This window comes from Volvox carteri (genome assembly GCF_000143455.1).
Source record: "Volvox carteri f. nagariensis unplaced genomic scaffold VOLCAscaffold_3, whole genome shotgun sequence".
Taxonomy (NCBI): Eukaryota; Viridiplantae; Chlorophyta; class Chlorophyceae; order Chlamydomonadales; family Volvocaceae; genus Volvox; species Volvox carteri.
The window spans coordinates 931,794-953,432 of NW_003307546.1; the positions used below are offsets into that span (position 1 = coordinate 931,794).

At 59.6% G+C, this 21,639-nt stretch overlaps 1 protein-coding gene across 1 annotated transcript; it reads left to right on the forward strand.

Annotated features, from left to right (window-relative positions):
* Positions 1-589: 589 nt before the first annotated feature.
* Positions 590-21,481, forward strand: VOLCADRAFT_86620 (uncharacterized protein; the record flags this gene model as incomplete). The annotated part of the gene is made up of 20 exons (XM_002946345.1): positions 590-667; positions 809-1,162; positions 1,349-2,473; positions 5,969-6,151; positions 6,781-7,839; positions 8,002-10,219; positions 10,492-10,598; positions 13,646-13,946; positions 14,169-14,339; positions 14,638-14,840; positions 15,566-15,694; positions 16,088-16,278; positions 16,646-17,811; positions 18,672-18,730; positions 19,268-19,341; positions 19,670-19,775; positions 20,119-20,230; positions 20,536-20,637; positions 20,869-21,065; positions 21,335-21,481. 20 exons carry the CDS (start codon positions 590-592, stop codon positions 21,479-21,481), a joined length of 8,082 nt encoding a protein of 2,693 aa, XP_002946391.1.
* Positions 21,482-21,639: the final 158 nt, after the last annotated feature.

A 21,639-nucleotide genomic window follows, 5' to 3' on the forward strand; every position in this document is an offset into this window, starting at 1 on the left:
ACCAAAAATACGGGTGGGCAGCTCCACCGAAATGTAGAAGAGTCAAGCAATTGCTCTACCTATGAGGGAAGGTTATGTTTCGTTCACTTCAAAATACCCGGAAGTGACCCACTTTAGCTCGCACAGCCTGCGACAGACCCCGCTTGCCGTGGATCGAGACGCAGTATACCGAATCATAAATTAAATTGAATGTACGAAAGTGCCTTTTCCCTATGTACAATTTTTTATCCGTGAAGAGGTTTTCACAACGCTTAGCGGAAGCGTACGATAATGTGCATTCAATGCCTGGGCTCAGAGTTATACGATTTGCCAAGCGATAGACGTTATGCTTCACGTTAACCATAACTTACCCAAAGTAGGCTGCAATAGGCGCGGCGCTGTCCGCTGGTCACAGTCACGGCTGTGGGTCAGGGTTTCCTTCTGCGTGGTTTGATTTGTCCTCAGCACAGATCATTCTGTACTGCACACGGTTGTGACATGTGAATATAAGAATAATTGTATGTGACAAGTCTAGGAAATGAGCTGGGGGGGCACACGCATGGGCCGTTTGCCTGTGAGCGACGAGGGTAAAAGGACAGCAAAATGGTTGATGAGACAGGCGGAGAAAACGGACCAGCAGACAGTCTTTCTTCTGAATCTCCTGCAAGAGCAGCGTCTTGAGATTGAGGTGCGCTTAGCCCATTCCCCTCGATGAATACCGTCCATTTCATTTTGGATGCACAACTGTGGCATGTACCTGTCTATCGGACGGCTCTGGCTCTTCGGCCGGCTGCCTCACGGCGATGATGTTGCGCGCCCGGGACCGCAGGCTCGGGACGATGTCATGCGCGAGTCGTCCAAACTCGTCAGCAAGCTGCAGGGCGAGAACGAATTGCTAAGGAAGCAGCTGCAAGAAATGGAACAGCGAAACATTAAGGAGCTTAGCAGCAGTGGTGCCAGGTCGCAGCAGGGGCAGCGGGATGCACCCAGGCGTAGCAGCTTGGCTGCCCAACCAGCTCGCAGCAATAGCGGCAAAGACAGCGAGTGCCCCCTACTGCCTGGCTGCGGGCAACCTGGGGTTAGCGAGGACTCCGAGTCGTCGCGTTGCGCCGGTGGTGGAAGCTCGGACGCTCGTGGTGGCCCACGTTCCTCATGCAGCACCCTCCAGGAGGCTTGGGCACGGGTGCGTGCGCCCTCCCAGGCGGGATTGAACTCTATACAGCCGCAGGCATCATCTTCGATCGGCCCTACTGGCGGACTGCCCATATCAGGTCAACAGAGCAGCTATGCTGATGCGCTTGTCCAGCCACAAAGGCAGCCACAGGAAACGATGCGCATTGCATACCCTGCTCATGCCGCCACCCGCCAGCAGTCGGACAACCTTCCAAAGGAGTCATGGATCAACAGCGATACACCAGCAACGCCGTCACGCCCACCACCCCAGCCGCCACTGCAACAGCATCAGCATCAGACTTTACTGCCAGCGAAGCTCCGCTACGCCGAAGGGGACCCGAAAACGACGACGTCGCAGCAGCAGCAGCAACAACAACAACCGCAACAAGGACAAACACCTCAGCAGCATCGAAGTATGGAATTTGTACATCTAGAGGACCGCTGCGCCTATTTGACGGCGGAGGTTCAGTCATTGTGCACACAGCTGCAGCACTTGCAGCAGGCGCAACGGCACATGCAACACCATCATCAGCCCCAGCCGCCGCCGCAACAACAACTACAACAACGACACGAACAACAGCCTCACCAGCAGCAGGAGCCAAGAGCCGAGGTGAAGCAACAGGTGGACGCTCGCTGTGCGGCGCTCGCTGGGGAGGTGGCATCGTTGCGCAGCGCGCTGGAGATCTCACAGCAGCAGACCGCAGCCGCGCTTGACAAATACCTCACCTGCAAGAAGGATCTCGACGTGCTGACCCACAAGTACGATAGCCTTATGCTGCAAAAGCTGGAGATTGAGGAGGAGCGCGATCGGCTGTTCGATCCCTCCCTGGACATGGCGCTGGTGCGCAAGGCGATGCCTGCTGTGGACGCTTCCATGGCGGATCTGGAGGAGCGGCTACGCGAGGTGGTGGACATGCTCACCAGCAACCGCATGGAGGCAGAGGACGCGGTGCGGGCGCATAATGCGACACGGCGTAAATGGATAGCGAAGCTGGAGGGCCTGCAGGCGCAGTTGGCAGAACGGGATGCACAGCTAGCCAAGGCGGAGACGCAGCTGGTGGCTATGGCAGCGACGGCTGGAGTGGCGGGGGCGTGCTTTGCGACTGGGAGTGTCATCGGAAGTGAGGTGGTCATCGGGGACTGTTGTTCAGCAGGATGCCGGCATGCGGACGGTGACGCGCCGCTGGCGGGCTGGTCTCTCGACCCGGCGGAGGCGGAAGGTGTCCGGTGGAAGGCGGCGGCGTGCTGCGGCGGCTTAGGCGGCGGCAGCAGCTGCGGCGGCGACGGTGCGGACTGCGGCGAAGTCGGGCGCCAGCTGCTGGTGGGATCGCTCTCGGGTTCGTGAAGCCCACAACTGCAGGTTGTTGCAAGCTGCTGAGTATGCACGACCAATGGTGATTCGGTTCACCTGAGTCATGGGTACGGGGTTAAGCCTGGGTACGGGGTCTGTGGTAGGTGTTTCGGTGAGCAGAAACCACCTGACCGGGATGCGCTGGAGTGGGGTTGTAGTTGGTGAGATAGACCCTCATGCTGGAGCTGTGCGTCTTCATCAAGTGTTTACCTGTTTTGTTACCTAGACTTCGGCAGCGGGGACGTACTGCAGAGACGGTATCGCGCACATACGCATACGCACACGCACACGCACATCCTGTTCTTTGTGGAATAAGCTTTTCATAACACCTTGCATACTTGACAGTGGCAGTGCCGTGTGCTAGGCAGCCCTGAAGCAACCGCGTGGCGTCCTTCTCAACACCTCTGCCATTTGGTGCATGCAGCATGCTGCTAAAATGTTGGTATCCTGCGTTACGACAGGGGGGGCGTCTTGGTGGCGCCTGCAAAGGCAGTTAAGGGTTCGACCGCATCACGGTTTTGGAACACAGTTTAAGCACCCGCCGGTGTTTGTTTGACATGACCCTTCTGGACGCCTTCTGGACATGACGCGCTACCTAGGTGTGTTTGAATAGTGGTGTGTGGTCGGGTCGGTGTATCGAGCAGCGGCGGTGTCGTGCAGCTGACGAGGTTTTGTTGCTATTCGTCATGGGGCATTCGTTACAGCCTTCAGTCCCTTGTAAGGCTTCTTCTTTATTCGTATGGCAGTTGTTGGACAACGCGCTGACCTGCAATTGCCGCAAATGGTAGGTCGCACCCTAGGGGCAAAGGACGACGCGTTTGCTCTGCATTGACCTGCATTGACCCGGTTGGATCAGGACATGATGCATCCTTTGGAGGTGCCAGGGCTCTGGTTCCTCTTAACCTGTACGGGAATTATTCCTTCTTGCGTTTTTGGCTTTGGATTTTTCCCGTTTTGGAAGACGGTGACAAGGGTTGTCAGGAAGCTGCCTCATCAGGGGCGCAGGGAGGCATGTAAACTACTTGAGTGATTTTCGATTGTGTTTAATCGTGATGTATGATAGGCTATGCTTGCGCCGTGCTCCCGGTGCTTATCCTGCTGGCGATTACCTCCTATTACAGTATGGCGACGATGAGCCGCCGGCGATGATGAGCCGCATGCTTTGCTGCTATGTATGTGTATGTGTAGGGAAGGGGTTTAAGGGGGTCAGGGAATAAACGCCAATATGCTACATTGGTACATGGGTCGCAAGTTGTGAACGAATTGCAATTTGATGTAGGCTATCAGAGCCATGCTGTGATAGTGTGAGAGTGGTGGCTTGTGGAGTATTTCTGCTGAGTATTTTGGAACTTCGGTTGCTGCCCTACGTCAGGCGGCGTCGGACAGATTCATTGGCCCGCTCCGTTCAGTTCTGAATCCATGTTCACTTGGCCAACCCAAGGAGATTTGTTTTACCTTCATTATGATAAATGAGGTAAAAGCCGACGATAAATTTGACTTAGGACCTTTTTCATTTGGTTGGAAAGCAAATAAAACTCTACTACGAACCAGGTTGGCTCAAAACGGACACAATCCATTCTCACCTCCAATTATAGTAACGTTCTGACAACGGTGTAGTTTTTTTAAGCAGAATGCGATGATTACATTGGACCCCGAACGGGTTGAGTGCAATGCCTCCCGCACAACACTGTGGGCCTCATTCAAAAGAACTCGGCCAGGCCGAACCAACTTCACTGGACATAAATGCTCAAACAAAAGAGATTAAGCTCAGATGTGAGCCCTAATATCTCCTCGTTGTATTCCGGTAATACGGGAAGCTCCCGCTGGATGGACGTACGTGCACGCACGCCGGCTAGGGTGAAGGCGGAACGTGGCAATCTTCCCGGACATGCGCTGTTTAAATTCCGCCGTAGTGTTGACATCATTCGTCTATCCCAACAGTGTGGACGCGTCCAGGTCGGGATTGTTGACAAAATTAAAGGCAGGCTCCCAGAAGGTAAGTGTTTACTAATGTAAAGTTATGATCACCCCAGCATGCGGGTAGGTTCAGTAGGCGACCGTCGGATGACCTGGTAGGCTGGGCCTGCACCCCAGGGAGGGTCAATGCCCCGCTGGTGAGTAAAGCGCTGCGGATACGAATTGCTGTTCCGCCCCCACGCCAGCTATCCGGTGCAGGGTCCCGCCAGGATTCCCACTGGTCCGGGTGGAGAGCCCGAGATCGTTATGGAGGACCATTCGCGCTTGAGACACGCGGTCTGCCGTTACCCTGGTTTCTTGAAGGGCAGACGATATCCAGCCTCGGGTGGCGAGTCCTGGGCATTCCCTCAGGTCCAGGTCCAAGCTGGGCCCAATACCCGATGGGGAGCCTAAGAGCGTAGCGCCTCCAGCAACGTGTTGGCTAACGGCATGCCATCAAGCGGGAGGTCTACGAGGGGCGATAAGGTTTTGTAGGAAATTGGCATGGGCATATCCTCCTCGAGACTCTCCGCGGACAGGTCCCGCGGCAGGGTCCGACGGCGAACTGACCGCGTCATGTACGGTCGGTCCACTTCATCAACTGCCAGGTCTGCCTGCGAGGAGCCGTCGGTGATGAAGTCCCGTAGTGTTATGGCAGCGGGCGGAACCTCCCCCTGCGTGGATACAGCGGTAATTCCCTCCCACTGCCCCACAGCAGTGGTGATTGTTTCCCGCCGGCCAGCGGCGACGGCAGCAGGCGGTGCCCCCCGCTGCATGGTGGCGGCGGTAGCACCCTCCCGCTGCCCAGCGGCATCGGTGGATGCATTCCGCCGGCCAGTGGCGGTGGTGGCAATATCCCGCTGCGTGGCGGCCGCGCGCCGTACCTTCCACTGCGCGGCGGCGGTGTATGTCGCCGCAACGGTTGTATGGACGTGGTGGATGCGCTGAGGGCATGGCCATCTTACAGCGCATTGCCGGCGCGGGACGTCCACTTCTTTGTCCGTCCCAATTGTAACGCCAGCCGCAAAAGCTGAGACGGATACACTGACAGAGGACTCAATAAGGACGCCGCATGCATACTACAAGAGCCCGCTGTGAGCTGCTTTACGGGGTACCCCAATATTTGCTTTTAGTCCTTGCAATAAGGGCCAGCAATAGAGCTGTGCAGCACCCTGTGAGACTGGTACGCCAATGTACGTCTTGGTACGCACGTGCGAGTCTGGAATGTATTGAACTGGTGCTTTTTTTCCAAATTTCTACAATGAACTGTGAAATAGTCGCTTCATGATGGTAACTACACCCGAGGGAAAACGTAAGCCTTAAAAAGGGATTCCGCTCCGTATGGACAGGCTTTAAGCAGGGGGAACCTACGTTGAAAGCTTCGGCCGTTACAAGCCATGGTAAGGACTGAATTTAGATGTACTTCCTGGTGCAAGATTCATTTGCTGTTGCCGCATAATACAGTCCCTGCTCACGACGACAGATTACATTGCCCATCTTTCGCCGCAGGGCCAATGCCTTAGCCATGCGGGCACAGGGTCTCAACACAAAAAGCCAACAACTGCGGAGCGTGTCTCTAAATGGCCTGTGGTGCCAGGTCCCTCGGCCTCAACGGAGCCCACCGCACCCATAAGCGTCACTCTCAAAGGCGGTGGAGGCTTGGCAATAAACATTACTAAAACGCGCAGACCGGTGGGTATGTTATGTTTTGTTACTCCATAAGACCAGAGGACAGCGACAGTTAAAACTGGGTAGAGGATTTGGACGTCCCTTAGAATGAGGAAATCGCCAACCTACAGCAAATTGTGACCAAAAAATAATATTTTAAATAATTTTGTGTGAGCCGCTCTGGCGTGCATCGGGCCAGGCCGTATTGGGCCATGGTAGCACAGAGTCCTGCAGCACGAAAACTGAGAGAAAGAATGCAGGCGGTTTTACAACTATTTGTGCACTTATTGTATTATGTAGCTAGATTTTGATCAGGATGTGGCATCAGTGACGCAGTTCCGCATAAGGGGGCGCAAAGAGACAGACATCATGCCGCCTAAAATAAGATTTTTTTAATTTTAACACCCGCTTAAGGGCGACAATCGTTAATCTTAGCATTTGGTTAAGTATCTTACAAAAGGGTTCCCTTGGAACCTTAGCAACACAACCCAGCTGGCCTAGGGAACTGCGTCGAAGCCCGATGCCATGTCGACGGCTCTCTATCCCGGAGCTACATTCCTCTTGGAATCCCTCCACCGAGTCCCACATAATACTATTACTGTTTTTGTCTCTTGACTTGGATGACCTCCGCCTCGCCTTCATCATCTTCGCAGGCGGACTCAGAGGGCTCTCGGGGCACCAAGGGGTTGCCGCAGCAGCAGCCACTCGCCACGATTTACGCCCACCACAACGACGGCAAGAAAAAAACTACAAGCTGGCCAAAGAAAGCCAAAATTGTGACTACTGCGCTGGCACTGCGACAGCCCCGAGAAGACGCGAGCGTTCGTGCAGCCACCCTGGGAGCGGCCGCCGCCAGGGCCGCAGCCGCCAACGGTTCGACTGCAAGCGAAGCTGCTGGCGGCGGCAATGCAGGAGGGGATGCCGAAACAGCGGCCGCCGACGCCCCCAGTGGTGCCAACGGTGCCGCCGGCGCCTTGTCTTTCAGTAGGCAGAGCCCTGACACCACGACAGAGCTGCGGGCGGTCAGTTATTACGCACACTCTTTCAGAGGTTTGAACCCGGCGTACGACGATGACGGAGATGAGGATGAATTCAAGCCGTCCCAGCGGCCAGGGGCGGCCCGTCCGCCGGAGCGGGCGTGGATGGAGCCATCGGGGCCGCCGCCGCTACAGCCGCAAGCGGTAACAGAAGCCCCTGCGGGCGCAGGGGTTGTGGAGCGTCAGCCGGCGACAGCTACAGCAGCAGCGGCGATGGGGCCAGAGAGCCTGCAACGGCAGACGGAGTGCTGCAACACTCCGGACCAGAAGAGCCTTTCGCGCGTCAGCACTCCCGGTCAGGATCTGGATCTCAGGGACAGTGCCGTACAATGGCATAATGAGGTGGATGACGTAATGCAGGCGAGGCCTGCAGCAGCAGCGGCGCTAGCGGCGGCGGCGGTCATTGCGGCAGCAACGGCCGCCGCCGCTGTCGCCGCGCGCACCGCGAAGGGTTCGCCCGCGCCCACTGTGGCGGAGGCGCCGCCGCCGTCGCCGCTGGCACCGCCTGGGCTGTTGGACCTGTCAGAGGCGCTGGCCGATGGTTTGCAGTCCTCGGAGCGTGACGCCAGAGGCGGCGCGACGTCAGCGGCGGCGGCGACGGAGGCAGCTGAGGCAGCGGACGGAACGCCCAGGAGGCACTCTCCATTCCCTCTGACGGTCATGACGACGCCCAAGGTGATCGTTGGTGGTAAAGATGACGGCGTCCGAGGCCACGGCAACGGCGGCAGTGACGGCAGTAGCGGCGGCGGCGAAAACGTCATTTTGGGTAGCGGCAACGGCCGCTGGGCTTCCCGCTTAGCGCCCGAAACACCCCCCGCTTCCCCGCCTCCCCAGCAGCACATGCTCTCCTCCTACGCCGCCAACATCTCGCCATCGCCCAGCCGACGCTTGCGGCACAGCAGCACCGGCGTGTACCCTGGGAGGCCGCTCACAGATACGGGAGAGGTCCAGCATCACAGGGAGGACAACCAGCACACAGGCCTCAAGGCTACTGCGGTGGCGGCGGCAACGGCGGATGTCTCTGGCGCGGCGCCCTGGCCCAGACCGTACCGCGCCTCCACCCCTGGCGGAGGGAGTCCCCCTGGTAATGCCAACCAGCTGCTGCGCCGGGCGACGTTCAATCGGGTGGTCAAGGGGGCGGGGGCAGCAGCGGCGGCGGAAACCCCGCGTGGACAGCAGCTGGCGCTTGGGGGGAACACCGACGGCGGCGTCGGCGTTTCCGGAATTTGCAGCGACAGCGGCGTGTACGTCCCGGCGCATGAGGGCGGAAAGGCGAGACCGTCGGCGCCGGGAGGTGAGGAACGTGTGTCTTCTTCGTCGGTCAGGAAGCGGGATGGGGAGGTGGCAGCAGACCAGGCGGGCATGGCGACTATGGAGGAACTGGAGCTGGCGGATGCCGAGGCTGAAGCTGAGGCTGCAACTGACCCAAGGGTCAGAGCCAAGCCGGAGCCAAAGATAGCGGCGAGCAGCGGCGGCGATGCGGGTGGCGGGCGTGTCAGCGAAAACGACAGCGGCGGCAGCGGCAAGGGCAAATGGACGCGGTCGAGGGCTGGCCGAACACTGGATGCGCTGAGGATGCAGGCGGTGGCGCGGCGGGTGGCGATGGAGACTTCGAAAGAGGAAGAGAAAGCCCGCCTGGACTACGTCCCCCAGACGTCTCTACGGCGACCTCCACCCACGCCGCCCTCGCCCTCGCGCGCACCCTTGCCGGTCTCGTCAGGGGAGGGCGCCAATCTCCTCTCCACAGAGAATGATGGCTGCGACGATTTGGATGCAGAAGCGCTGCCGTACGGCGATAACCGGGCTGGCGAGGGCACACGCAAACAGCAGCAGCGTGCTGGTGGCCCGTTGGAAGCGCCTCCTGCGATGCGCATGGCCGTGTTTGCACCCCGTAAAGTGGTTTCAGAGCGTATACTTTGGCAAGCCGTCGGCCCTGCCGCCGCCACTCGCGCCGCAGCCGCAGCAGACGCCGACGCTGCCGTACGGTTCTCCATGCCGGGGTGCACTGAGTCAGTCCCGGCACTCGAACTGCAGCCCCCTCAGGCCCCCCAGGAGCTGCAAAACCTCCAGCACCAGACACCTCAGCCGCCACCATCGCAGTCACTACCGCTACAGCTCCGGCCGCAGACGCAGCCGCCGTCGTTGTCCAACCAACAGCAGGGAATGGCAGCAGCGGCGGCGGCGCCATCGCCTCCGCTGCCACGGCAACAAGCGCACTCGGGGCCCCTGCTAGTGGCCTCGAACAGCAGCGGAAACCTTCAGTCGCGGCTGCGGCCTCCGGACGCCGGTACATCGACCAGCCAGGGTCCCTCTTTCGGCCGTCAGGCCCGTGAATACTTTCACCAAGTGTCCTTGATGCAGCGCCAGAAGCCGAGCAGCCCACTTAGTGGTGCCCCGCGGGGCCCCGTCGATCCGGCGCGTGGCAGCGGCGGCGGCGGAAGCTCGCTGGCCCCAGACAATGGCATTGTACGGCGCTCGACACAGCCCGGGGATGGCGCCACCGGCGATCGGACACTGTGGCTGTACCCGCCGCCGTCGACGACGGTGAAGTCAGCGGCCATGATGAAGAAGCAGGTCTCCGGCAAGGCGCTGGTCACCGGTGTAATGCCGAAGCTGGAGCTGGAGGTTCTGCCGCAACAGCTGCAACGGTTTGAATCGCGGCGTGGCGTCGGCGGCGGTAGTCACCTCAGCGGCAACGCGGGAGGAGGAGGAGGAAGCAATGCCATCCCGGGCGGGCAGCAGCGGCCGTCGGCGGATTCGCGTTGGCAGCTCCTGGCGGCTCAGCTGTCGCCGGCCGCTCCGTCCGGCCTCGCATGCGAGAGTTCATGGCCTGTCACCAGCGCATCATCCAGGCCGTACGAGTACGACACCCGGAAGGAAAACAGTGAAGGCGGCGGCGGCGGTAGTGATGGTGCACTCAACGCGGGCCAACTGGCGTCACCTCGCCCCAGCGGCGCCGCACCGCAGTACGCTCCGCTTTCTCCGCAGCCGGTCGCTAAGACCAGCTCGCACCGTCGTTCAGAGACACGCAGGCTGACAGCGGAGCCGCCGCAAGGTATGCCGCCACAGCCACGATGGTCAACCCCGCCGTCTCCAACTCCAATGGCTGCGACGCAGCCACTAACGTCGCTGCCGCTGCCAAAGCTGCTTCCCCCCGACGAAGGCCGTGGCGCTGCCGCCCTCGCACGCACGTCCCTTATGGCCGTCATGGCGGATGTGGCGAAGGGAAGCGCCCAGGCAACGGCAACGGCAACGCCGCCGCCGCCGGCGGTGGTTATCGGCGTCCCTGTGCACCTGCATGGTCAGGCCTTACCCCTCCAATACCAGCCACACCAGTCGTACAACCCGTACCGGCCGGCGGCGCCGGCAGTGCTGGTGCCCCCGCGGTGATAACCTCCCGTTGCTGGTGCCCCCGGGATAGCTGGTGGCACCTGGTGCGTGGCTGCTGTGCCCGAACTACGCAATGCCGGCCCATACCTCCGTCACAGCGCTGTGACAGCGGGGGCAGTGGCGCTGCCTCCCCTTCCATGTGGACGAGGACGGGTCCGTCGGATTCGGGGGCTGACCCAAAGTTGGCACCGCGCAGGCGGATGGTAGCAAGCGGGTGAGCTCGACGCAGCGTGCTGCTGCTGTTGCCAATAGTTCATTCGACATTCAATGCTTACTAGCAAGTTGCGACACTCTTTATATGGTGGCGATTGGGGCTCCTGGTAGGATTCTTTAGCTGTGCCCGCATTTGGATCTATTGTTAGCTGACATTTGCGATTTGGGATTCCATGTCTTTGCTGCCATTCTGTCCGTAACCACGGCCTGGATGTAAGGTGGGCAGGTGGGTGGGTGGGTAAGTGGACGTAGTGGGCAGGTCCGACACTGCCTTCTCGGAAATGTTCTTTCTAGTTCTGAGCTGGTCCTTGTTCTGCACCTGTCCTGGGTTCCTTTGCTGTGTTCACACCAGAGCCCCGGCTGTGCACGTGTGCTGTTTAGACATCGCGGCCCCTACTCCTCAGGGTTTCATTAGTAGCTAGGTCTTTGCGCAGTCCTTCTACAGCCGCCCGCATGCGGCTTGGCTTATCCCTAGCGAGCACTGGTGGTGATGGTGGTGGTGGTGGTGGTGGTGGTTGTCGTGGCGGCGGCGGTGGTGGTGGTGGTGGAGGAGGTGGTGGTTGTGGGGTCATTGATCCTTTGTTGTTACCTTTGTGTGTGGGTGGTTAGCAGGGTCCTGAAAGTATGTCTGTTTGTCTGTCTGTTCGCTTGCCAGTGTTTTTAATGGTGGGGTGGCCGCCGTCAGCGCTCAGGGTGCTGTTCCCGGTGTCCCATGCGACAGCGACTCGACACATCTGTATTGGGGTTGCAATGATACTTACAGTTTAAGGAATAGATGGACGAACGGATTCATTGGATAGGCAGGTGGATTGAGGAAAGTCATGGCATAGCGCAGCGCGGAAAAGCATTGAGACACACCGCTCCATTTTATGCGGTGAAAGCACAGCGCCTTCATCTCCGTGTTTGCGCGATCCCGCCGCCCTTAGCATTTAAATAGGTTTCTTAAGGAGCCTTGAGGTCGAATTGGGGTTTTCTCTAGGGGCCTATTGGCCAGCCTTAGCATTCCTCAGTTAAAGTCAGTTTGTTAGTTGCGTTGATTGGTGTCCACGCATTATTGAAGTCCTACACGCACTGCGAGCAGCAGCTTACAACTCCATGAAGTTGCCTCCAGCTCTCCATGGGGCACCACCAGGCGGAAAACTATTTTTATCTTACATTTTGATCTACCCCAAAGCCGTTGATAAAACGGTGTGGTAGTACGTGGTAGTGTGGTAGTACATGAAGCATCGAGGCGGGTCTTAAAAGGGGACTCGTCAGCATGCAAAGCACCTTCACGTTTCGCTTGGGGAACGCTTACTGGTTCTGGCTGGCTGGTTGGCTGGCTGAGTGTGTGCCGGGTTGGGTTCAGAAGCTTTCCAGTCCAGTGCTGTCCAGTTTGTTTCCATCGGCACATGTATTAATGACGGGAAAAAGCGTCAGCAATGATGGCGTGGAACCTGCGAGGAATACAATTATTATTGCCCAGTCTTGTACTCACGCACACGCATACCCTGCATGGATGCGCGCCTCTTTATGAAGTCTACGGAAGCGACAAGCAGGGCCCAGTTGTGTTTTTTTTTGTTATGCTAAATTGCGAAGAGGCGATGGTTGTAGCTTATGTTGGTTGATTGATTGCAAAGCTCCGTTTGCGATAAGCCTGCACGGGGTTAGAGTTGAGACCCAGCACGGGCTCTCAAAGCCGTCCATATACTGAGCAGCGTTGCTCGCAGCTCGCTAATTAATTATTTATGCACTACTTCCCCCTGTCGTGAGCTGCGTTTTAAAATCAGATCTTGGCGCGCGGTAGCTGGTTGACCGAGTAGCAGGTGCGAAGCGTGCTTAGATAGAGGAAGCATGGACATGATTGCATCTGATGTTGGGTTGCCTACGCCCTGAGCACTGGCTGCAGCGCGGAGATTGGTAAAGTTTGAAATGTTGGCGCGCCTGCGTGTGTGCGCCGCAAGGCGAAAGTTGAGGGCGCCATGTTGCGGTTCTATGGCTTTTCCGGCATTTTGGACCCATGTTTTTCAACATTATCGGCCCGGCACGGGTTCGTAAAGCATATGCACGAACTGTCCAAGTTGGCCCGAATTAGCCTGGCCTCGGCCTAGGCTTTCGCACTCCTTTGCCAACAACCTGCGAACATATGTACCCGAGGATTGTGCATGTTTCGTTATCACGATCAAAAATATGAACCGATTGATCGCCAAGTGTCAAGCATGTCAAGCATAATGTTTTGCGCAGTCGTACCTCACATGGTAATCGCGGCCTGTCTGCTTCCCTGACAGCTCGTCCGGTCCGTCCTGCAGCGGGCCGCGGGCACTTGGGTCACCCTGTAGATGAGAGGTCGAGTCCGGTCCAGCTGCCCGCTATTCTAATCTCGGAAAGTCTAGGCAAAATTTGCATCGGGGAGACAACGACTCGAGCCGAAGGCATACGCCTGTGTCCACAAATAGCGATACACGCAACACCGATACACGCAGCCGAAAGCCCGACATCGCCTCCCGCCGCCACCTGGGAAGGTCCCTGCGGGCCTGTAAAGCAATAGCCATTCAGACGAGACAGCTGCTCTTATCCCGATTCCGATCAGCTCTGCGGTGCGCAGCAATGCCCATGTAGCGCGGCGCTCGGCAGCTGAGTGCATCTGTGGCCCGCCCGAGCTGACCCCGGCAGTCCTCGGCAGCGAAACATCTCCTCGTTGACACGTTGAAGCTCGCCACTACGACCACTGTAATCAGTTACAAGTGGTGCTGCGGAACAAAGCATGCCAAAGCCCTTCAGCGCCAAAGGTCCAAAGCAACGCACGGCTGTCAAGTCCACTGCTTCTGGTAGCAGTAGCAGCAGCTGTAGCAGCAGCGGTGCCCTGCCTTCTCCTCCTTCTCCTTCTCCACGCAAGCAGCAGCAGCAGCAGCAGCAGCAGCCGGAGCAGCAACAGCAGCAACGGAAGCTGCGCCGTTCCTCGGCTGTTGTGACCCGTGGGTCCGTTCTGCGCCTCTCAATTTGCCTCCCCACCGGCATGGCGCTGCCGCTGCTAGGACTGATCGCACTGGCGTTGCTTATCTGCATGCCGTTCGGTACTAGTGGCCAGGGTACAACGGACGGCCAGGTCCAGGCGGGGGCAGCAACGAACCCCAGCTCGGGGGTCCCGGACGCCCTGGCCTCCGCCTTCACCGCCCGGACAAACTCAGCAGATCAGTCCGGTGCGTGAAGAGCGCGTGCGTGATAGATATAGCTGCTGGGACCAAAATCTAGATCCGGAACCCGCACTAACCAAACGCGCCTGCGCCAGTCCCTGCCTCGATCCTCCTCCTCTACCTCCCTCTCTCCTGCCCGCAACGTGAGGGAACACATTGCCACACGCCGTCACTCCCCCCCCTTTGCTGGCTCGTTCGTCGCACGATTAAGTCCCCCGCACTCCACAGCCACCAGCCATTGCCAGGTCAGGCCAGGTCACCGCGCAGCGCCACCTGCCATCCTGTATTACATAGGGTTGGACGGCTTGGCTGAGCTGGGTGCAAGCTACACTCCGATATCGGACGACGGAGGCCGCCTGGATTCGCGGTTGCAAGGGGACCGCAACGGGACATCGTCAGGTGGGGGCCCGGCACTCGGGACCCGCCGCAGGGGCGGGCTAGCTAGCTGGCTGGCTGGCTGGGGACATTTTGATCGGAAGGAAAAAGGGCCTAGGTGCTGGCGTGGGGAAAAGGACTTCTGGCGCGAGGAAAACCACTACCTAAGCTCCTTACACTCTGACAAAGGAACAAGGAAGATTTGGGAAGAGAGATCACCCCGTGTGCGGTTGTGCGCACGTGAGCCCTTCTCCCTGCAACGACCTTCCTCTCTCCCTCCCTCCCCCCGCGGGGCGACATTCCATCCCCCGGGGCCCTGCAGGGCCTAGGGGCGGAGGCAGTGGCGGAGGCGGCACCATTAGAGACGGTGATAATGGCGGCGGCGCCAGCGCCAGCGGCAGCTCGTCCTGCTTGCCGTACAAAGATATGGCATTGGACCAAATCGACCGGGCGCTGCGATCTTCGTTGAAGTGGACAGTGCAACGGGGCGTCGTAGATTTTGGTTTCCTAGGGGATGAAGTGCCGGTGAGTGAATGAGTGAGTGAGTGAGTGAGTGAGTGAGTGAGTGAGTGAGTGAGTGAGTGAGTGAGTGAGTGAGTGAGTGAGCGAGTCCGAGCGAGTGAGCGAGTGAGCGAGTGAGCGAGTGAGCGAGTGAGCGAGCGAGCGAGCGAGCGAGTGAGCGAGCGAGTGAGCGAGCGAGTGAGCGAGTGAGTGAGCGAGCGAGCGAGCGAGTGAGTGAGCGAGCGAGTGAGTGAGTGAGTGAGTGAGCGAGCGAGCGAGTGAGTGAGTGAGCGAGCGAGCGAGCGAGCGAGTGAGTGAGTGAGTGAGTGAGTGAGCGAGTGAGTGAGTGACGACAGCTGCCGTCGAATGTCTGGTCGGTCGGAGCGCGTGGCGGGCCCCTCTTTGTGCGAGTGAAGCGCTGTCCCGTCAGTGCCTGGTGCCGTACTGCCGTATCATCGCATTCCTACTGATGTATTGCTGCTGTGCCTCTTAAGAAGGCACCACCAGGTGCGGATTCCCTGTCTGTCTGTCTGTCTGTCTGGCTGGCTGGCTGGCTGTCTGGCTGGCTGGCTGTCTGGCTGGCTGGCTGGCTGTCTGGCTGTCTGGCTGGCTGCGAGCCGATTTGGATTGCACGTTTGTAAGAGTGCGGTTGCAAATCCTTTCCATTTCCACTTCCACCTTGTTGGTTAATTCCTCTTGCTTGGTCGCACTCCCCACCCCCCCCAACCCCACTCCGGGCTGCCTGGCAGAAGAACTGCGAACCGAATTGCGCCTTCAGCAACCCCAACTCGCCGTACGGTATGACGCTGCTGCCACTGGCGCCGTCCGAGGACCCGAACAAGGCCTTCGCCAGGACCACCCCCCGCGGAGTGGCAGACGTACGTACGATATACACACACACGCATGCATACATGCATACATGCATACATACCTGGCCCCAAGCACGTGTGGTCCGCTCCGAGCGAGGTCTGAACGCACATTGGGACAACGTTGAGGGACAGCAACAGGACGCCAGGACCCTCTAGCCCAATCCAGGAACTCCCAAAAAGGGTTCCCGCCCGGGTATGTGCTCGAGCTCCGCTTGGCCCGCTTGGCGAACTCGGGGCATATCCGCAGGAGAAGATCTCACTCGGGCTTCCCCCCCACCCCCCCACTGGTCGACTGGGGCCCCGAACCGCCCTCCTGCCAGCACCACACGCTACCGGCGCTCCCCTCACCCGTTCCGTTCCTCCTCCGCCGCCTCATCCCCCTCTTGCTTGGACGGTCCTCAGGAGCTGCGGGGAAGTTCCTACATCGCCAGCAGTTTGGCCAACGGCAGTGTGATCACGGGGTCCGCCCCCATCTACCAGCTCATGTCGCAGGAGATCGTGCTGGTGGCGGGCTGCACCCCTCCCGCGGCGGCATCCGTGTACTTCTCCGCTACGCCGTACATACACACCGTGTGGAGCGAGTCGGGGATGAAGTGAGCTAACTATGATAGGGGGAGGGGGAGGGGGGAAAGGGGGAGGGGAGCGGTGCCAGGATACCGGGGGGGGCCTAGACGCCGTGGTGCGGCAGGTGCGTCCCGGCGGGGAGGGGGGGAGGGGGGAGGGGGGAGGGCGTGGGGATTGGCGGGAAGGAGGACAGTGAATGGCGCCAGTTCGAGGGTAAGGGCGTTTTCATCTGCGCCTCCCTTGCCGGGGGGGATATGGCCGGGTCCCCTTCACGCTCCTCACCCCGGTGGCAGGGGAAACGTGAGAGACTGCCGTACCACGAGTCCTAGCCTACAGCTGCACATCTCAACTAACACCCTACTGTCGTATCTTGTACATGTACCGTACTGCTTGCAGGTGGGTCACCGTGTTCGGCTCCATGGGCGACTCCGCCTCCACGCACCGGCCGGAGCTGCCGCCGCTGCAGCCCATCCCCAACGCCACCGCCTTGGGGATCCCGCCGAGAGGGCCCACACCCAGCCGTCTAGCTACATTCACCCCTCAAACTGCCATGAGCCAGCTCATGATACAAGCTGCTGCTGCTGCTACCGGCCTCGGCACGGGTCGTCTAAACAGATGGACGCGACTGAACGGCCCCGTGGGTACGGCAATGGCGCAGTCTGCCACCGCCGCCGCCGCCGCCGCCGAAAGCGGAGTCGCCACCACCGCAGCGGCAGAAACCGGGACCGCTGCCGGCGGCGGCTTTGACCAGTTCTTCGTAGCGGCGATGACGGCGTCGCCTGCGGCCGCTGCGGCGCTGGCGAACGTGTTGCAGCCCGTGCTGGACGGCTTATCCGGCGGGCTGCAAGGGCGAGTGCACATCAACGTGCTGCCGATCCCTGGGCCGAAGTTCAGCGACGGCATCGGACTGGACCCCCGCAGCCCCTACTACATGCTGATGCTGAGATCCATTGTGCCCGCGGGAGCGCTGGCGTCAAGCTTCAGGCCGTACGCCAAGGCCCAGCCGATGCGGAGCTGGCGGCTGACGCCGGTGACGACGGCGCCGCCACTGCCGGCGGGGCCGCTGGCGGCACCGGCCACCGCCGGCTTCGGCAGCGGTGGCGGCTTGCTCGGCGGCTTCCGTCGCGGCGGCTGGGGGGTGGGTCGTGCCGTCGGCAGCGGAGCCGTGGACGACGGCACGCAACACATGCCCGAGGCGATTCTCACCAGTCCGGATCCGCCGCTCGTCGTCATCGCAAGCGACCGCTTCGCGCTGCCTAACGTCGTACCACGGCGGGCTGTCGTGGAGACGATGCCGTCGTCGTCGCGGCAGTCACGGCACCGACAGGAGGATGCCGTATTTGCCATGACCGGCCCCGACGGGTCGGCGGCGGGAGGGCCAGCGAGGGGGAACACGACGGCGGCGGCGGCGGCAACGGCGGAGGCGGCGGCGCTTCAAGCATCCAACAGTCCGTCGCGCGCAGCGGCGGAGGCTTGGCTGGCCCCCGCGTTCCAGTTCCTGCAGGCCCGAGTGCAAGAGGTGTTCGAAGCTGAATATGCGATGGGCTGGTCTCTGACAACTGGTGAGTGCGTCCGCCGTACGCCATTCGCGGCTTCGGGAAGCGGTTCCGTAATTTAGAACCTGTCCGCCAGTAACTGGCGAAGTGAGGGGGGGATGCGGGTCCCTGGTAAGGAGCCCCCGAGCTGCAGATTATGTTCAGTAATCTGGCCCAGCGAGGGAGGTGCGCTAGCACGGTGTTGGTGAAGGTAAGGTGCAAGGTGAGGTAAAAGGCCGCCCTCAGGAGATTCGTGTTTTAATAACCCGTACGTACGGCAGCTGTAATAGTTGTGGCATAGTTCGCTTGGATACCGCACGTTGCATCGACTGCACATAGTACACGTACGGCTGATGCCGTACTCATGCCCGTCCTCACCCCATTTACACAAGTTGCCCATGTGGCCCGACCGCGTGTGCGCACATACATATATACATACACCGGCAGGCGGCAGGCAGAGGTTAAGGCCTGACTTCTGCTCCCAGTCGACCCAGTCGACCCGGGTTCAAATCCGCCTGCCGGCTCCTCGGGTGTTTGAGGAGTGATGAAATGGGAGGTGGCCCCCCATCTTATGGACGGTGTAGGACGTGATAATATCAACTTGCGAGCTGACCAGGAACTAAGTTGATGCGCCGTTGATCCGCTAGATTTGGTTGGATGCTGGTGGTGAGTTGCCGAACCCAACGAATACATTCTGAAGTCGGATGGGGTGACGGATTAGGGTGCCCCTCTAGCAGGGGAGAGCAGGGACTGCCCCGGGAAAGGGGGCCGCTGGCGAAGTTGACCACCCTGTAACAACATACATACATATACACGTACATACCTGCTGTCTCCCAAACTCACCCACCACCACCAACACCACCACCCTGAAACTCGCTCCCATGCAGGCTCCTGGCTGGGTGCCCTAGACCCCCCCGTCGACTGGGGCCTGCAGTGCCTGGAGCAGGTGGGGCCGCTGCAGGGCGGATGAGGGGTGGCCCAGGGGCGTACGGGGGGCCTGTGATGAGGTTGCGGGTGGCGAGTGCGTCCACGTCAGTATCTGTATGTATGTATGTATGTATGTATGTATGTATGTATGTATGTATGTATGTATGTATGTATGTATGTATGTATGTATGTATGTATGTATGTATGTATGTATGTATGTATGTATGTATGTATGTATGTATGTATGTATGTATGTATGTATGTATGTATGTATGTATGTATGTATGTATGTATGTATGTATGTATGTATGTATGTATGTATGTATGTATGTATGTATGTATGTATGTATGTATGTATGTATGTATGTATGTATGTATGTATGTATGTATGTATGTATGTATGTATGTATGTATGTATGTATGTATGTATGTATGCATATGTACGTCTACATGATCAGGGTCGACCGGGATATCTGGAGGGAAGCGCTCCCCCTCACCGACCTCGTACCTGAACCCCCGGCCGCTGCTGCCCCCGCCGCCGCCGCCGCCGCTGCAGGTGATTGACTATTGCAACGGCGACAACCGAGATGTCACCTACCTCTCCAGCTTCCCCTACGTAACACTTCACAGGTCCGGGGAAAAGGGAAGGAGCAGAGCAGGTTGGGCTCTGGGCAGCTCGTACGACAGCGGCTCACACCACCCCTTTCCCCGATATCTCTGATCCCAAGGGGGCGGGCGAATACGCCCGAGCCCGGCTTCCTTGCACACTTTCTCCGCGGCCCCAGCAAACCCCCCTGGAGCTGACTTCCCCCCCGTGCTAGCGCTAGATTCCTATCCGGCCCAGCATGCACACCTGTCCACCTGGCCGGGGAAACCCTGCTGCCACTGTGTATGTATATCTGTGTATATCTGTATATATCTGTTGCGGCGCCCTCCCGCCCCGGGCTGCTGCCCGCAGACCTACGTCCTTGGCGCTGGTAGTGGGCCCCAACCACGTCCGCACCGGGCTGTCCGCCTACATGAATATTGCCCTCACCGACCCCGCCCAGAGACTGGGGCTGCAGGTAGGCCGCCAGCGGGGCGCCATCCCCCCGCCCTCCTTTCTCCTGCTCCTCCGAAACCCCCTGATGCCTCTCCTTCATGTGCGTTATTGTGCCAAAAGTGTACGGATGTGATGGAGAGGGGGAGAACGATCCCAAGGGCAGCGGGCCAGGGTGCTTACCGGGGAGAGGCTAGTCCGCCACGTGAACGTGCGGCATCACACTCTTCCTGGCACCAACCCGCAATGCGGTAAGCCCCTTTTCATCCACACCTCCCTTCGGCACCTCTGGATCCTCCACCTCCATCAACATGCCAACTACCCGGTCCTCCCCCTACGGGTCTTCTTCCCCTCGTCCCACCCTGCAGGCCTTTGACGGAGCTCAGCTGCAAGGCAGCGCAGAGCCGTACCTGAGGGGCACGCCGTACGAGCAGTACTCGCCGTACCTCTTCGTCGCCATGTTCGCACGGAACTGCTCACGTACGCTGCCCCTCCGCGTGTGGACAACATTGCATTCCTGAACATTGCATTCATTGCAGTCCCATTGCCTTATCTTGCTGACAGCCTTTCTCAGCCTGTGGGGGCGCGGAGGCCACCTCCGGAACTTCAAACAGAGTCCTCACCCACCCTGCAGGGAGGCGCCCCTTCCTAGGTCTTTGCTCTCCCCCATTCGCCACTGAGAGCGCTTACTCCCCTTTATGCTGCTGCTGCTGCTGCTGCCCGCCGACTTGCACCCTGGCCGCTGTCCTCTGGTGCTCCGGACGCCGCCCCCTCCGGCCCCTCAGGTATGTCCCACTGCAACGAGATCCCCGCGGAGGGCCCTCGGAGTGCCCCCCTGGGCCGCAACCTGGTGGCGACCCTCCGAGCCTACATCAACCCCCTCACTGGTGGGTTGGGTCGGCGCCCACACACACCACCGGGCCAGGGGTACACCACCAGGCGCTTCCGCCCCGAAACCAACACGTGTGCGTGTGTGTTTTACACCTCCTACAGTCGCGTTACCCTCCGAAGGTGTCAGGATAGCCCATGTGAATCCTGAAGGGGCCGAACAGGTGCGCCGATTCCTGCGCTGCCGTGTCCCCTGCCCCCATCCCCACTCCTGGGCTTCCTCTCGATAGGTGTGGGTCCCGACCCGGATGAGCTGCTCAAGTTCGTGACGGTCAATCTGGTGCGCAAGGCAGACGCCCGGCCTACGGACTACCGGGCGCGGCAGCTGGACCCCAGCTTCTTCGGCCGGGATGGCTGCACCTCGGCGCTGCTTGGCCAAGTGCTGTGTGTGCAGGGGCCTGACGAGGCATGCTGCCGGCAGGTGCAGGTGAGGGACGCTGTCAACTGGCACACAACATGAACTTCTTCCATGGGGTGAGGATTGTAACGGGCGATGTATGCTAATAACCATGCGAAACCTGCCGTGAAGGATCCGGAAGGGTCAACTGAAACACACAAAGCGGTATGTAGCCAGTGAGTGAATCCATCGGGAGTGGCGGGTAAAAGCAAGGCCTCGGAACAGGTCCTGAATTGCCAACTCTAGCCATCCAAGCCGGAGACTGCAAGTTCCGCTCTGTCCCCGATGTGTGGTCGCAGAAATGGTCCGATACGGGCTGCTGGTGCCTAGACACGGGCAAAGCGCTGCTGAACTCGTTAGGGCCTGTACAAGGCCGGGCAATGCTCACGGCTACGTCTCGCTTGTGCCGGGCGACTCGCCCAGCTATCCGCATTGCTGAGTGCTGATGAGGGCAGGCGGGGAGCGCTGACAGGCGCATAGCGACAGGGCTCCCGCCTTGGAAACGGCTCTAGTAGCTTGGCAAGCATAGCGGCCGGCCTCACCCCTACCACAGTTGCTGCGACATAAGGATTGTGGAGCATGGCTGGGAGGAGATTGACATGGG